This window comes from Ptychodera flava, chromosome 21 (assembly GCF_041260155.1).
Source record: "Ptychodera flava strain L36383 chromosome 21, AS_Pfla_20210202, whole genome shotgun sequence".
Classification (NCBI taxonomy): Eukaryota; Metazoa; Hemichordata; class Enteropneusta; family Ptychoderidae; genus Ptychodera; species Ptychodera flava.
Window position 1 is genome coordinate 27,793,167 of NC_091948.1, and position 18,172 is coordinate 27,811,338.

The window sequence follows — 18,172 nt, forward strand, 5'->3', positions numbered from 1 at the left end:
ACAAATTTTATAAATACAATAAATCTTGTTGTATGTGTGAAGCTGCAATTACAATAAATCTTGTTGTATGTGTGAAGCTGCAATTTTGTTTGTAATGCTCTCTAATTCATTTTTGGGACAGCTTAAGTCTCGAAAACGTGAAATATTGAGATCGCGAACACACAACAAGCTACGTTCTGCCGTTCTCTTCCGTAGCCTGTGATAAGGCTACGGAAGAGAACGTCGGAACGTAGCATAAACTACACTTACTACCCACACAATAGAACGCCTGTGAATTGAACACGTGGGCCTGGTAATATAGAGGGAGTAACTTAAGTCTAACCCTAACCCTTACCCTAACTTAACCCTAATCCTAAACCTAACCCAAACCCTAACTTAAACCTTACCCTAACCCTGACCATCGGAAATAAATATAAACAAATAAATAAATAAATATATAAATAAATAAATAAATAAACTGCTCTTTATTGACAAATATAATCAAAACAGCTTTTCTGTCATTTTATTAAAAATAACAAATAAACAAACACAAACACTTACACACAAACAAACACAGACACTCACAAACAACGAAGAAGAGCACCCTGTTGTCTGCCAATAGGAACTGATTACATGTAGTGTCTGTGTATGTAGGCTAAAAATTTCCTTACTTTCTATCCCCGTCCATTTCGACAAATTTCTCACGTACAGTTTTTGGCATATGTACACTCTTTTCTCACGGATCATGAATGTTTTACCGAAGAACTTCACACAATGCAAAGGCAACATGAGTCTAATGATAACTAGACTCTGATTCAGCTGTGATACAATGTAACTCAGGGCAGCAATAAGGAAAGAAGGAAATTATGATTCTGTGTATGTGAAGTGCACTGCAAAGTGTACGCCCGGGTGTGTGTTTATTATGGGACAATAAAAGCTCTTTGATTTTTAACGCAGTTACAACAAGTCAGTGCAACTCTTGAGGCGATGTTTTGAATAACTTCACAAACCAATTACACAAGAGTGAAAACATTTAGATCAATTTCACTGTCCATTCTTATCTGTATTTTACCATAAACATTCAGTGAAGCATTTTACAGTTTGTACCAAAGATGTAGTTCCAAGTTCAAATGCACAACTCTTATCATGCATGGCTGAACAAACACTAGCTGTTGCATCACATTTTGACTTCACACAAGCTTTAGCAATGAGATCGTAATTGGTAGTGCCTTTCATGAAGATAAAGATGGCAGCTCCCTAATAAAGTGAAACGTGGCAGTTTAGGTGTTGTGCAAATGAATCAACCCCCTTCACAAGAACTCGTTATGAAAAGTACAATGGCTGAACATTTCGATAACATGTGCATTATTTTTATTCCGTAAAATAAATTAACTCGTTCTCCTCCCTAAAGAATGTTGGAAAAAATAGAACGCTAGGCTCGCAAAAGGGAGGGGGTTTCGATCTAAATGAAGGAATTGCGTTTCTTGAATGTATATGCAATAATGTGGTCCAGTCCCTAAGATGCATTTTCACCATCGAACCATCATTGAAATGTAGGCTTACACTAAGTATTCACCTTTGGTATACAATCATCAATAACAGAAATAACAGATCAAATAAGAAGTCAACATTTCGAAATATAAATACATGCTCTTTGGTACTTGGCAACAACTCAAGAAAATACCAAATCACATTAAAGTTCATTACAATCAAAGTACTACAATCAAAGCATTTCCTTCTGCTACCTTTTTAGGTTTAAGACTTGACCAAGAACTCAGCTGGTCAAACCATATTGCCTACCTCCGTCGAGCATGGACTATCGTCTGACGAAATTGGCCCGTGTCAGATGATGTATTCCAGAAAAGGTTCGCAAGAATGTTATCTCAGCTACAGTTTTCTCCTTTTAGACTACTGTGACACTGTCTTTTCCAACTGTAATATTACTCTCAAAGCAATCTTCATCGCATGATTAATTTTGCAGTTCGCATTCAGTGTTGACTAAAAAAGCCAGACCATGTTACATCTTACAGAAATTCACTCAACTGGCCAACTATCCAGGAAAGGCACGACCAACACTTAAAAAATCTAGTTCACAAATGTATCAACAACAATGTTCCTGTCTACTTGTCTGACTTTCTCACAAAAAAATTCAACATTTCACCAGTATAACACCACAAGTAAATATGTTTCTAAAGCCCACAGTCGCTCATTCAAATACCGTTTATCCATCATTGCCAATACTATAATTTAAACTACTTTACTATGTCTGTTTATTCTTTTCTGAGCCATTATTGACCTATCCGCATGTCAACTTCCTGTTTGTTTTAACGGAATATATGGTGCTCACCAACTTTTTATGCTTATCCTTTCGATGTTTAGTTTTATAACTTTTTAACTACTGGTCCTTTATTGAGTTATTGAGTTATTTATTTAATCAATATAATTGCATGTATTTTATTCAATGCATTAATCCATTTATGGATGCATTGACTTGGAGTAATAAAATTACAAAATTAAATTACAAATTACAAGTCAACTGATAGTTAAGAGTGTTAAAGTATATAATACTGGCTATAATACTGAAGAAATTGGAATTTTTAATACGAATAAAAACGACCTTGCAATATTAAAGTAGGTGAGAATTGATGTTGAATTCCAAAGTATCCATGCCCAGTCTGGCTAACAAATATATAAGATTATAATAAAAAGAGTGAAAAATGAATTCTCGTCAGGACAGGAATTCAAGCTTTGTTAACACACAAAGCGCAATATAATCCTTGCAAAGCCACATCAACGCAAGATTTGCCATGGAGTCCACGAAAAACTACATTTAATGACTTGATGAAGAAATGCATGAAACTGGTTTAATGACTTGATGAAGAAATGCATGAAATTTGGTAAACACCGTAAAGGGAAAAATACGGATGCACAAATCTTTAAGGGTTTATAACATATGGAGTGTTCCGACTGAAATCAACTGTGCAAACACATATTCTGAACAACCTCACAAACATAGCACATTAGTCACTGACCTTAAGAGATCATGTTGCCTCAATGATTTGACAAGAGAAAGTGAGTGAAAACGGCAAAAACTCATGACTATATACACCATCATAATCTTTGAATTGTTCTTCTCTCACATGATGTAGTACATATTATGAAAATTTTGTCAAAAGAAATGGTGGAACTCTGCTTCATTTATTTAAAAAAAACGTTTTCAACCTTTGCGGCCTTGATAAGGTTTTGGCGCATCGAGGTAGTACGTTGGAAGGGTCCAAGCGTGCAAGGGCCTGTATGCCGTATGACCGAGGTTCGCAAAAACCGTAACAGGGCCGGAGAGGTTGTATCATATACTTTATGAAATGACAAATGTGTAGTTAAAAATACTGCGCAAAGATTTGGAGAAAAAATCCGAGCAATGTCAAGCATTTATCTCCATTTTGTAAATTTTTCGGAAAAGCGATGGCTGTATCCCGTCGCGTATTGATATACATAATGACGTCATTTGTTTATCTGTAGAACTTGTAGAGCAATACACGTATGCCAACAAAGAATGAGACGAAAATAGATGTGTAAGAAGAACGGCGTAGTGTAACCTATCGTAAGATAGGAAGTCAAAGATATGAAGTCAAATCTTCTGAGACACTTGTCTCCTTCAAAAGCAGTTATTTAAAACAATATTTGGCAGAATTTTATTTTTTTTCTTATTTTTCCTGTTAAATGTGGCAGTTGTTAGATGTGGTTATTTGTATTTGTACTTTTGAAAATTATTTTTTTTGTGGTTTTGTATTTTAAATTTGTTGTAATGTCGAGGGCCTGGGGTGAGATAAACCTCAATTCGTTTACATTTTTTGTAACGCAGTCAATGATTGTTACAATTTTTGGCTGTTTATCTGTCACTTTCAATCATTTATTGTGAGTTATTTGTTTGTCGGTTCCGTTTCTTTTTACACCAGTCAGTTAATTGTCTCTGTGTAATTTTAAAAAGGTTTCAATCGCTTTGTTTGTTTACTCCTTGTAAAACAATGCTTTTACCTACAAGATTCGGTTTTTAATAATGTAACTCAGATGTGACAAATGTTAAAAAAAGCTGTAAGAATGATTAATTGACCTACCTCCCCTGGTTTTGGTTTCAAATCTGGTCCCCTTGCCTTCCATACTTTTCCTACTTCCTCTTGGTCCCAGTATCTACCATCATCAAATACATTTGACATGTTCTCACATTGTAGGTGCATAGAGCAGGCATAGTAACACCATTCCTGTAAAGTAATATATTATTTTTACACTAACACAATGTGCTCTGTATAAGAAAAGAAGAGCTCCTACGTGTTAATCAAAACAATAATAAATAAACAACTGTTTTGCAGTCAGAAATTATTTTATGTAGAGGCAACTGCAAATCACACTGCATTTGTTTGTATGTATGTATATATAAATTTGTATGTTTCATTCTCGACACACTGTGCAGCAATATGACAATTTTGTTTGGTAATAAAATTCTTTCATTTGGAACAAGACATTTCAAGTTTGCTTATCCTCGAAATCAGCTTAAATACTCTCCTCAGCCATCATGAAGATAATGAGGTATTAATCACTGTACTCACCTGTTTGCAGAAAACACAGCATAAACAACGTCATCAACTTTCACTGTATCCTCTGAAAACGTACAAATTTGGTAGTTTTGAGAAAATGACATGGCAGAACCTTGTCTGAGAGAGGCTATTATATTCAATACTGAATAATTATATACATATTGACTACGCATAACATTAATTCAATCAAATATGAACTGAAATTTGTTACGTGTTTATTTATATATTGTAGTTATGTGTAAATTTAAACTTTTGCCACATGTTTGCAACTGCATTGAAAGTGTTATGATCAACACAGTGAACAATATTCACCACAGATTAATTCTTAAGGTCATTAAAATATAAATATGTAATTAGCTGAAATAAAAATACTAACTCACTTTGACTGCTGTCATTGTAGTACCACTTTACAATGCAAGTGTAATTGCCTTTGGTCAAGTCCTTCAAGCTATGTAAGCTAAACTATGAAAGCTCATTAGATATACAAAGTGTAAATTAGCTGACATGAAAATGCAAATGACTTTCAATATTGTTTGAACCTAGTATCATCAATGTACATAGCACGTTTTGCCGACTTTGATTGAGTAAATCCTGGTATTATTATATCCCTCATTAGGAGAGTTCATTAAATATGCAAATTAGCAATTGTCTTTGATGTCAACCCTTAATACCTTTCAATGCTGATTTATCTTGGTGTGATCAACATTTGTAGCAATTTCATCGAATTGTGTGCAGTCGTTCATGTGTGAACACATGAGCTAAAAATAAGGCGATATGTCACTGGTATGTACCTTATAGAGGCAAAGTAAGCCAGAGCCAGTACCTCATTTCTCTGAAATTGATGCGTGCAGCTGATATAAAGCTCTCATTTAAGGCTTAAGCTTATATGCAGCAGTTGATGAAGACAGCAGCTAGTCCAAGTGGTACAATGATAACCATGCATGCAGCCGATGCACAGTCTCATTCATCATTACATGCCTTGTATGGAAGCATCATGGGCCAGTGGCTAGAGCAGTGGACTCACGATCAAAGGATGGTGAGTTCGAGCCCCGGCATGGCTGTGGTGTTGTGTCCTTGAGCAAGGCACTTTATTCCTCATTGTTTCTCCCCACCCAGGAGTGATGGGTACCTGGTAGGACAGAGGTTGTTATGTGTGCGTTTAGCTCTGCTGCGCTTATTGGCTGCACATGTGAGCTGTTATTTGCTCCCCAGGGAGTTGAGTGGTATCATATTAGGTCCAGTGACCAGGGGTAATAATAATTGTAAAGCGCCTTGATCACATGTACTTGTGGATATGTGCGCTATATAAGAACCCAATATTATTTTATTATTATTATTATTATTATTATTATTGTACTTGGGCCTCAGCCCAAGTACATTTGTTTTCATTCCGTGGGAAAAAACTGTAAGGTATAACCATTTCTGGCTGAGACCAGGGAGGGCAAAATGTATTGGCTTCATCTTTCTTGGCATAATAAATGGCGTAATGATGTTAACTGAATGGAAGTGCTGCTCTCAGCCAGTCTTGAATAAGTGAGATGTGAATATAAATGCTTCTCTATCTGAGTTTTGGCCACAAAATCTTCTGAATATAATCAAAATGTGCATCGAAATGCAACAATTAATGCACCTCCGTTTCCTAGGCGATGGCACGACCCTTGCTACACCCACTGGACGAGCCAAAGTGGGAGGGGTAATTTCGGTTTGGTCGAACAGGAGGGCTCGAGACCAGAATTTAACATTTAAACTTGAAACATGTTTAATCACTGACAAGATGTGGATTAGTGGTAATCAAAGAGAAAGTTTGAAAAGGAAAGGTTTTATATCCGGACACAATGAAAAACATTACGACTGGAAACTGTACCCCCGTTGAGAATAGTAATGCCCACAGCGATGGAGCACACTTATCCTTGAGCTGAGAAAACCAGACCATCATTTCGAAATAGAGCTGCAGATTCGAGAAGCTCGTTAAAAATAGCTAGGTACACCCCAAAGGGGTGGTTTCGCGTCTTGAGGGCAAATTTCGCCTCCTTCATTTAGAAATCGTACGTTTGTTTTTCCAGGGGAACACATCATTTGACACAAAATTTGCATGAAAAGGGGTCGCCAGTAAGCACGTGGTCAAATCTGGCATAAGAAACAATATGAAATGTTGGGTAAAGCCAGTCCAAAATAAACTGATTTGAACTTTTGTGTTTTGTAATTTATACCACTGCAGTAACATGACTTTTTTTTTGACAACATCACACAATGTAATACGTTTTGAAACTGAATACTCCGACGTATTCTGTGTCCCCTTTGCTAAAAAATACGGTATGCCGATTACCATGTAAGGAGATGATGACGTCAAGACAGATTTGTAGTGCGTTTGGTCTTGGATGGTGCACGAAGTTTTGTCGAGGTAGCTTGTGTATTTATTTCCTAAATGGGAGATATTAGGGTCGATCTAAAAGAAGGCCGAAAAATGTTATGATACTCTAAGCGAGCTGAACTCCAATGCGAATGGTTGGATAATTTGGAGGATGTCTAGACTGATCTCGTCTCATTAAGATTATTTGGCGGTCAGTATTGAATTTCAACTGCGTCACAAGTTTGCGTCGAACGGTCAACGAACGATATTTTAGAAATCTGGAGACATGGCACATCGCAGTTTTATTTTAGTATTTTATATTTTACAAAAGATGTAAGAAGCAATGATTTTGTTGAAAATTCTGAAAAAATATAGGAAGATTTGATCGCGAACACATTTTCACTTGGGGTCAACTAGCCCTGCGTACGATGCTGTGTGTTCCGCTACAGCTAACCGCCCCGCTCACCACAGCCCTGCAAAGACCCGTACGTTGGGTCGGTGACTTCAAATCCATTTTGGGACTTGACGTAAAAAGCCAAATTACTGCCGAAATTCAGCGTTCTTGGGCCCAAGTCGTATCCCAGCCTACCTCAGCTACTTGATCGCTTCCAAAAATGACAGTCTTTTATTCACTTCTCGTAAATAACCGTCGATGTCGGCAACTCTCTCGCTGGCCCGGCGTACGATGCTGTGTGTTAGCTGTAGCACTTAGCATCGTACGCAGGGCTAGGGGTCAACATGGGGTCGCAGCCATGTTGCCTCAAAACTTATTTCTGTCTGCACTCAAAACTCAAAAATGTCGCATATGAACCTGAAAAATCGATGTAATTTTGTCAAACTTCGGCGAAATTTCAGCCTATAGGCAAAATTTCATCTAGGTAAGGTAAATTTACTGAAATTTGATCGACAAATAATCCTGAGCTTGAACGTGACAGCTCGCCTTCTCCGGGAAGTCATGCATCCGGCCAGCTGCCCATATGGCCGGGTGCATGAGATTGTTTTCAAGCGACGGCGGCAGACCGTACGGGGCTCTGGATATGAACCTACCGCCGGTGTAGCTGTAATAACTGTTGCGTTGTTTTTAATCACCACGGACGAAGTCCGAGGGGACTTGTAGGTTTGGTCATGTCCGTGCGTCCGTTCACGCCTAGTACCCAACCCCATACAGATGCACGTCGATTTGTTTCACAATGCTTTCAAATTTGGCCGTGTTAGAGGATTTTTTAGTTTACACCTCCATAGACTCCCATGTATAAGGCAGTTCTCCATAGATTCGCATGTATGATGCCAAGAAAAATGAAAATTTAGTTTCTCATCGTATTCATATTGCCTAAAGGATGCAGTGACGCAGTTTTTTGTCCCCACGGATAAAGTCCAGGGGCTTATAGATTGGCTCATATCCGTCCGTGAGTCCATCAGTGAGTCCATCGGTTCACGCAGATATCTCAGACATTTTGACAAAATATCATGTGACCTTGGTGACCTTTGACCTCAAATATACATTATTGTCCATAACTCAGTAACCACAAGTGCTAAACCTTTCATATTTGGTATGATGGGACACCTTATGACGCCACATATTGTACCCCATTAATTATGTGCATATCTAATTATGAGCGAGCCAATAGAGCAAGAGGTCTGATTTCTGGTATATAGGGATAAGTTAATATAATTTGTTTGACAAAACTTCACGTGACCTCAATGACCTTTGACCTCAAATATATATATTTGTCCACAACTCAGTAACCACAAGTGCTACATCCTTCATATTTGGTATGATAAGACACCTTATGACACCACATATTGTACCTCATTAATTATGCGCATATATAATTTTGAGCGCGCCAATAGAGCTAGAGGTCTGATTTTTGGTATATAGGAATAACTTAGCAATACAATTATTTTGACAAAATGTCACGTGACCTCGATGACCTTTGACCTCAAATATATATATTTGTCCACAACTCAGTAACCACAAGTGCTACACCCTTCATAAATGGTATGATGAAACACCTTATGACACCACATATTGTACCTCATTAATTATGCGCATATCTAATTCTGAGCAAGCCAATAGAGCTGGATGTCCGATTTTTGGTATATAGGGATAACTATAGGGTAGAAATCTAAATATGCCCATCTAAATATTAGACATCTACCATCGAGAACAAAAGAAATTTGCTGTAATTTGAATATTTAAGGAGTTTAAGCAATTCCCGCTATAAATAAAGAACACCTGCCTCAAACTCCACAAAAGTTGCCAGACATATTTTGCCGTTGTCATGCCATTGCTTCGTTTAATAACCAGTTAATCAAATGCCTCATTGACAGGAGGAAATTCAAGACCATATTTGAATAGTAGTATATATTGTCCTCAAAATTACTCTATCACGGCCCAAGTACTCATTGCCTTCAGCAATACTGCCTTGTTATTATTATTATTATTATTATTATTATTATTATTATTATATAGAAGGTCGTGTGCTCCGTAAAATTCAATGGTAAATCTCATGATGATGTCGAGGGCCCAATAGTCAACATTTGACGGAAAGTGAAATGGAACTATTTTGAACTTGACAACTTTGGCATTTGCATGTTTTACACGGGAAATTATGCACGAAAAATATGGATAAAGCTCATAACAGTGATTTAAATATATTAATGTGCCACTCGACAATGAAAATTGTTCTATTTTTAATGTATTTTCTTCTGACAATGAAAACGGATATGTTTGTCATTTATTTGTGAATAAACCCAAGCATTTTTAGTGCAAAATATGTCAGAGAGACATGTAATAAAAACAGTATTGCCCAAACAAGGGATGTAACCTCGAGGCAGGAGACTTAGTTTTGCTCTTCTTGGCCACACACCCTCGGGCACATACATGTAGTTCCTTGTTTAGGCTATAATATAAAATGTTGACTAGAGGTGACTTTGTTAAGTAGTGCATCCACATATAAGCCTGATCCACTTTCCACTGCCAATTTCCTCATTCTTGAACAGAGAGATCAGCAATACGGCTAGTTTTCAATCGGGTTCGAACCCACAACATAAGGCATCAGTCGCCTAGCGGAGAGGCCACTGAGAGAACCGCTCGGCTAAATCTCCACTCCCAAAAAAGAGTGGTTCAATAGCCGGCTAAGTTGTTACATTTTTCTGACTGAGACCGCTCCACACGTTGTAGAGTTCGTGAAGCACTCACGCACGCATGCTCACTATCACACACCGCACATATAAACTTTATCGAAGCGAAGAAACGAATTCATCGCTTTAACTGGGCGAACGATAACCTCGGGCACAATTCTGTCCACCAGCAGAGTTACCAACCCAGGGTAGAAAATACGGCTAGTTTTCAATCGGATTCGAACCCACAACATACGGCATCAGTCACCATTGTGGATTTCTCAACATTTATGCCAACATCCAAATAGGGTGAAGGCCACATGTGCAGTATATATATTCATTTGCGCAAAAGAGGCTGCTGGTGTGGTAAATTTTGAGTTTTCACCGTAGATGGTAAATTTTATATCAGAGCAGTACGTGACTGGTACCTCAGGTTTGGCTGTCTAAATGCTGAAGGAAGTTAACTACATATTCAAAATCTAAACTATACACCAAGTATTTAAGTACAATACAAGTTTTTTTTATACAAAAAAATGTATAATGTACATGCTGCATGGACAGTCGGCTCAAACAGAGAGATATCGTTCAACATTAGTTCTTAGCTTACCGAGCACATCATAGAATTGCTGAAATTCGTTGAAATCATCACTTGTCACAGAACAATCAAGTCGTGCTGTCAGATAGCTGGACCATCTGCCTTTCAGTACATTGGTATTTCCACCCTTATCAACCTTATCAAGCAAAGAATTATATAATTGTTGTAAAAACCATTCATACATTGATCACCAGAACATTGATAATTGCATCCCCTATCTGTGAGTTAACATAAATGTACCATTGGTATATATAGAGTATATAGTGAAGAATTGGTTAATACTGTTATGTTGAACACAAATATTGTGAACCATACAGAGTAAGTCTAATTAAACTTATAACTTTCTAATTACCTTCTGCATGACTGTTTTTAACTGTATACATTATTGCATGAGAATTAATGCCACCTTTCAGGATTATGTCATAATCGTGATTTGCCAGTGTTGCAATGTATACCATCTTAGCACTTTTCTGTCATTTAGTATTTCCACACATCATTGACACCTTGAAACGGCATGCAGTCAGATCCAGACTGCCTCAATCGCCTCCAATCCGTTTTGTGACCCGAATTTGGATTGAGCATATCAAGGTTAGCATACATTCCTGGCAAGGTGTACTGCATGAAGCATTATAACCACATACCACATAAGGGAACGGCAAGAAGCTTTATCATATACCCATGCCAATATTGCTTAATCCTATTGACGTTCACCGTAAAATATCAGCCGTGATATTTCACGGTAAACGTCGAGATATGCCTTATCAATGTTATCGGTTTTGGAGTTTTTCCGAACCACATTAGCAGTTTGTTGGTAAACAACGTAAACAAACAAAATGGCTGCCGCCCCCCCCCCCGCCTGCGAAGTAATGTCGCCGACGTAAGAAATTGAAGGGCTTCGAGGAACACGGGCATTTCTGGTTGTCAAATACGGAAATAACATGTTGAGTCCCCGGGTTGAGTCTTGTAATGTTTTTCAATGGTTTTCCTGTTAAACTTCTCGTATTTTTGGACAAGCTCTGGCAAACATTCTGCCGTTTGCACGGCGCGGCGCCGGCACTGTGCACGGTCTACAGGTAGTGAGCGTGTGGCGTGACAGCGATGTCGCGCGCGCGATGACTGTTGACATAGCAACTCTCAGGGTAAACAAACAAAATGGCGGCCCCTCTCCGCGCGAGCCGTACGACGATCGAGAGTGATCGAAATCAGGATAGATTTAAAGCTGAGGACAGTTTTTGATCGGTTACAATTGTAATAACATATTGCACCTTCAAATGTTCCTCCTGTATGACGATTTTTGAATCCCGGTGTCTTTCTTCTTAGGGTTCATTGAGATATGGAAGACTTGCACTTTTTGCTGCGATGTCGCGCGTAATGTTGATTTCGTCGTATACTTTAAAATGAAGCCTGTTCACATAAATATTCCGATATTTATGCGTAAAGTAAAGCCTCAAAAGGTTTTTTCGTACTATTAGTAAAATTATGGGCATGGCTATATGATAAATCGGTTATTACCCAATATCGCCTCGTGTCATTTGTGGTGCGTCAGACACTCGACTTCGTCTCGTGTCTGACGCAGCAAAAATGACACTCATGCTGATACGACACTGAAACATATGATATTATGAGGTTATCCCTTGATATCAACTCTTGGTGGGGTCGTATTGCTGTGAGTGCGGTTGTGGACCGCATCACAGGAGTCGAAGACGAGTGTGATGCGGCCAACAAAAGCTAGCTAGCAAATCAATAGGCCGTAGCAGCTTTTCTTATGCAAATCAACAGGTCGTATCACGTTTTCATATGCCAATATTCAATTGAAAGAAAGAGAGAGGCGCTGATCATTCCTTTCATATGGAAATCAACATAGCGTGTCGTATTATTGACATGCAAATCAACATGATATTCATGTCACTTAACTCAGTATAGACACAATACAGGGGATAGGTATATAATTAAGCAAATAACCTATAAATACCGCATTCAACAATATACTATACAGTTGAAGTATGGAGTTTTCAGGGTTCTTCTGCTTTGCTAATGACACATGTCTTAGAAGAAAGTACGTAATAAATTAGTGGTCTAAAAGAACTCCCTTTATCAAGAGTATTTTTGATGTCCACGAAGTAGGCAGATAAGTTAATTATAAACATTTTAGATGCAGCGATCTCACCTCACAGACTTTTGCAACCCTGGAGTACGTTAATTCTTGGGGATATTGATTTTCATTCTCGTTGGCAGTTTCCCTGAAGAAAAAAAGGACCTCTTCTGTTCCATCATTTCTAGTCACAGAATGTGAAGAGATGAATTCGGACTCTGTAAAGATAAAAATTCATTCAACTGAATTCTCATTTATGTATGTATCATAATTTTTTGTTCTTCTGTCGAGCATAATAACAGCAGTGGTCTGATCTGCTTATATGATATCACAATATGAACTTATTTGGAAGAAATAGGATATTGTAGTAATGTTGGGTTAATTAGCAAATTTAAGCTCATCTACTTTTGTTGCTTTTTGCAATCACTTGTATTTTTGGGTAATTTGTAATATTGCATCTTTCAGCCGTAGGGCACCTAATACTTTTGATAAATTTGAACAATTAAAAGATCCTATTCTCCCAAATTAGTTCCAATCGTATAACATACAAATGACTGTCAATAAAGATCAGATCATTGAACCAACAACTATTCTGTAAGTAAAATTTCCTGCACATGGCTCTGACAAATTATTACCTTTTCAAGATTGTTTGAAAAACACAGTTATAAAAATGCTTACTGGAAACAAGTCCCATTTAAGGCCCAGAGCAACTTTCTGAACTGTGCTAGGTAATATGACAATGTGTATATAGGCCACTACAGAAAAGCTTAAAAACCAAAGTTACACTTTGTGCCTCTTACGTAAACTGGTTTTAATACCTATATATCTTGAGCTGGTGGATGACTTTTTATGCTGCTCTGAGAATGTGGCGTGAAAAGGTAGCCATTGTGCATTTCAACCAATCACATATAGTGACACGCAGAAGGTGATGGTCAAATTCTTGCAGTGTATACACCAGATCATTGGCGATAAACAACTTTAAGTGCATTGATCTCCACCAGGATAGCATACGAGCAATCAAAACTGAAATATTGTCCTATGCCACGAAGATTCAAACATCACACTATCAGCTTTATCACAGAAAATACATTGTATTTACACCTAAGAGGTGGAAATATACCCATTTATGGTCTGATATTGAGCCTTACTGAGCAATTAAAATACCAACAGAACCTTGCCTGTATCAGGTCTATTACATTTTTACATAGAACGACTCTATCTGATTTTGTTGTTGAGCTACAACGCGAGTTGGGACTCTCAAACTTTCATAATTCTTTCCGGTGTTCATCCCATGATCTACGTGTCGGTCTGCAAAAGTATATTTCTTCAGTCAACGTTGCGATCACCTCAACACTTACACAACAATTTGCTAAAGTTTATTCCTTCATTTTACATTAATGTGATATTTGCACGTCCTCAGACTTTGAGCAAGTCTACATTGAGGTACAAATCAGACGAAAACAGTACTACCACATTTTTCCTGTACTCTATGTACAGACGACGTGCACTGTCCTCAGATCCATAGAGAAAGATAGATAGAGTGGCAACGGGTATTGTTTAAGGCGTGAAGCGGTTACGTAACCCATCCATGTTCGCCTCGCCTAAAGTTGCTCTAAACTCTCTTTTCCGAAGAGTGCCGACCATGAATCCTTCGGTAATTTTCGGATTTTCGCCAATTGTTAAGCGAAAGTATGTTCGGCAAAGTTTGTGTTGTTGTTGTCGTGTGGTGCTGAGCAGAATTGACGTGCTGGCGAAAACGGGAGTGTTTTAAGCTTCAGAAAAGTGAGTTTTACTGTTTTAAAAATTCCTCTCACATTTTTATGAATATATAATGAGTGTGTTTGAACCAAATTTGAAAGTCTTTTATCGATACTGTCTGGTTTTACTCAATGGTTTACGGTCAGTCATACCCTCTTTTACACGTGCGTCAAGGAAGGACATGTTTATGAAACTGCTGGCGTGTTATGTTTTGATTGGCGTGAAGCAGTGTTTCTGGCCTGAGAGCTCATAAAGTAACTATGGTTGCTACGCGACTGGCAGTACGATGCCATCTCGTCGTATTTTTTGCATAATCTCGTGTAATTATCAACCACAATACAAAACAAAGCCTCCAAAAAGTTTAACACCTTTGAAGCTCATTTTAATATAAAAAGCCAATAGTCTACCGAGACGACCATGGAACAAAAGGCATGCAAGTGTTGCCACTCTGTCTATGTTACTCTGTGTCAGATCCGAGGCTGTTATAGTTGGTAGGCATTTGAAATGCCCATAACTAACGTGCGCCCTTTTGTAGCAAAGAACGGAATATCGATGAACATGCTGACAATCAAAAATAACAATGGAGCAAACAGCACCAATAATAAGAAACCCAAACTATAAAGCTGCAATAGATCTCCAGCCATAATAATTATATGCATTCCAGTATGTATTGACACATACACATGCTCACAGCGCTGATAATTCTTGGCCGTGCATGCTCTTTGTTAAGACTGTTTATTCTTTCTGCCGATGTCTTTATTTATCGGGTTCAAAGCCGGGATGGAAGTTATGCATGGTCACCCATTCATCCAGTATCTTTCAACATGTCAAACGACATATGATATAAACAGTATGCAAGAAAACAAAATTAATGAAACATTGTAGAAAATGACGGACTCTGTCCCTTAAATATCTGACTCACCTTATTTTATGTCAATGCTGAAATATTCATGAGAATTGTGTCTATGTTTTCCTGCATTTATGTTTTGATGTTACAAATAATTTGGCCGCAATGACCATATGACTATGTCATTGACAATACCTTTGAGCCACTTAGAGTCATCCTCTGTCTGCAATTCTGTGCTGCTCAAGGAGTTTTGACTTCTGACAATGGCTGGTTTACTTTGTTCCCGTATTAAAGCTGTGTAGAGTTTATTGTCTTGTCCAAAAATAGCTGTCACTGTCTCGCTTGGTTTGTTTGGGCACTTGGAAGAACCTGAAAAACTTGCACCATGTTGAACAAGCTTCAAAGAATGTGAAAAAAATTGACAATTGCCACCATCAGTACCCTTAATGACACCCATGAGACATAAAGTCATAGAGAGGAAAGTATTTTGAAAAATTATAAATCCTTAGACAGAAGTCACATACTTGAATTTCAAAAATATTTAATCAACTCTGATTGAAATTGCCTCGTTGCACCTACAAATGCAGTTAAACATCTTGTGGATCAATTTGTAAAAACCTTAAGTAACAAAAATAGGAATACTGACCAAAGCATAATATGGGAATAATTAAAATTTATATGTATGGAAATATTCAGCTCCTAAATATTGCCATTCCTATAATTGCATAAAACAAAGCGAGTAGTCTCTGGAAGCCTACATCTAAAGTACAATAACTGGTCACATGTGGAGTAGGATAATAGTTTTGCTCAATTAATACTTATAATAATATAATATTAATTTTTGTCGTAGCGATGGACATTTTCAAAAATGGTTATTTTACACTCAAGTTTAAATCCCATTAATTTGCTGGAAAGTGTTGACATTTATTTTCCAAGGAAGTTTGAGTTTTTCATTTATGTCATGCAGACATCGATGATAATGTTAGTAACCAAGCTAAGGATACTGATGTGCTTCAGTACCCAGGTGGCAAAATTGATACATGTATCAATCATAACCACAGGAGACTGTTTACAACATTCAAGAAGAAAACTCTGCTTTGATTACTTGCTACGTGTGTATTTAAGAAGCTCACCGTTATATGTCCGAATTTTACATCATCTCCCGAAGTATAATCAGCTTTGGTACCTTCCTTGATATCTACAACACCTAATTAATTGTGCAAATGTCATTTTCATTTTCAAACTGCTATAAATATATCAATAGTACTGTTATGAAAAATTGTCGATCTAAATAATACTCACTGAAGACTTGTCCAGCTGGTAACATTTTGACCACTCTGCATTGGTACCACAAATCAATAGTTTATTTTCTTTGTTAGGATCATCCATCACAATCTTGATAAAATTTCTACATTCCATTTCTGTCTCATTCTACAAAAAATAGCAATCGTGTTAATCCTTTTAATGCCGAAGTCAATATTTGTGATGCCCTTACAAAATATACCCCCGATTTTCCCAAAAGTTTGATAAAATATTGTCGCCATTGAAAAGAGAAGTCCAATTGGTCAAAAATTGTCAAAGAAATAAATCTGTAGGCAAGGAAAAAAATTCAATTTTTACAGTGGGTGAAAAGAAAATTCCTGGCGTTGGCACTGGAAAATAGGAAGAGGAGGGCAACGCTGTGGTTGATATAATTTTAGGGAAGATTAAGTGCATGTGGTGTTGGTGGTGAAGAAAGGGCAGTGGAAGACTTGAACTGTTGTGGAGATTAAGGAGCGTCATTATAATTTTGTGGGAACTGCATATGCATATGCTGGTGGAAGGGCAGGTAAGAACAGATTCACTTCCCCTCCAAATTATACGGTTAGGTTAAATATCTGTAAAATCAGTATATCAGCTTTAGAAACATATTTTTGTGATGATTTATTAATAAATTAGAGTGAGTTTATGAGTGGGCCTACATGATCTCTGTTCCCAAATTTAATGAAACATAGTACAGAAGTTGGTCACACAGAGTTATAATTGCATACAATGACATATGTCAGTATTGTGTCAAGTAATTGCTAATTTGCATATTTGATGAATTTTTGTAATATACCCTTTCCTCAATGTCATCAGAAGTTTGCCTGCGCCTGCGTAAATATATGCACGTCGGCAGTTTGACCTGGTTCCGCTGCAGTCAAAGTCAAGCCTCTGGAACTTCATCGACAGAGTTATTGCTTGCTAAGTCTACTTTTGTATTTTTGGACGATTTTTGTCGTTTCATGGAATACTAGTCCCTTTCCGGTGAACGTGAAAGTCATCACACTAATTTAATAATAATAATAATAATAACAACATATTTCGTTCTTAAAAAACGCCTTCCATGTAAAAACAACATCTCAAGGCGCAGAACATACAAGCCAAAGTAAAAACAAAGTTACAAATTAAAATACTAGTAAAAACGTTCTTTAATAGGTAAGTTTTAACATGGGATTAAAAAACATCATAGTTGTTAAAACAGCGGAACTCAAGTGGAAGCATATTCCACAACCCTGGAGCTGAAATAGCAAATGTTCTATAGCCTTAAAAAGTGGTTTACCGATTGGCTGATGCAAACTTCGTGGACCCTCAGCTGTCGACCGAAGGATGCGACCACGAACACAGTTATCTAAAACTTCTTTCAAATATAAAGGAGCAATATCATGTAAAACTTTGTAAGTTAAATATAAAATTTTAAACTCAACACGCTTATGAGCAGGAACCCAGTGCAAACTATACTGTACAGGTTGAATTATGTAATTAATTATGTAATGAATTAATTCTGTAAAGTTTACGTCGTACAGTCGCAAAAATG

At 37.4% G+C, this 18,172-nt stretch overlaps 1 protein-coding gene across 1 annotated transcript in view; it reads right to left on the reverse strand.

Annotated features, from left to right (window-relative positions):
• The window catches only part of LOC139121899 (semaphorin-1A-like), a 122,829-nt gene that overhangs the window by 82,946 nt on the left and 21,711 nt on the right, over positions 1-18,172 (reverse strand). The window contains exons 5-8 of the mRNA XM_070687191.1: positions 16,639-16,767; positions 15,532-15,733; positions 12,807-12,949; positions 10,652-10,775 (exon numbers count right to left, since the gene is read on the reverse strand). Coding sequence (XP_070543292.1) covers positions 10,652-10,775; positions 12,807-12,949; positions 15,532-15,733; positions 16,639-16,767 — 598 coding nt within the window. The remainder of the gene's footprint in view (positions 1-10,651; positions 10,776-12,806; positions 12,950-15,531; positions 15,734-16,638; positions 16,768-18,172) is intronic.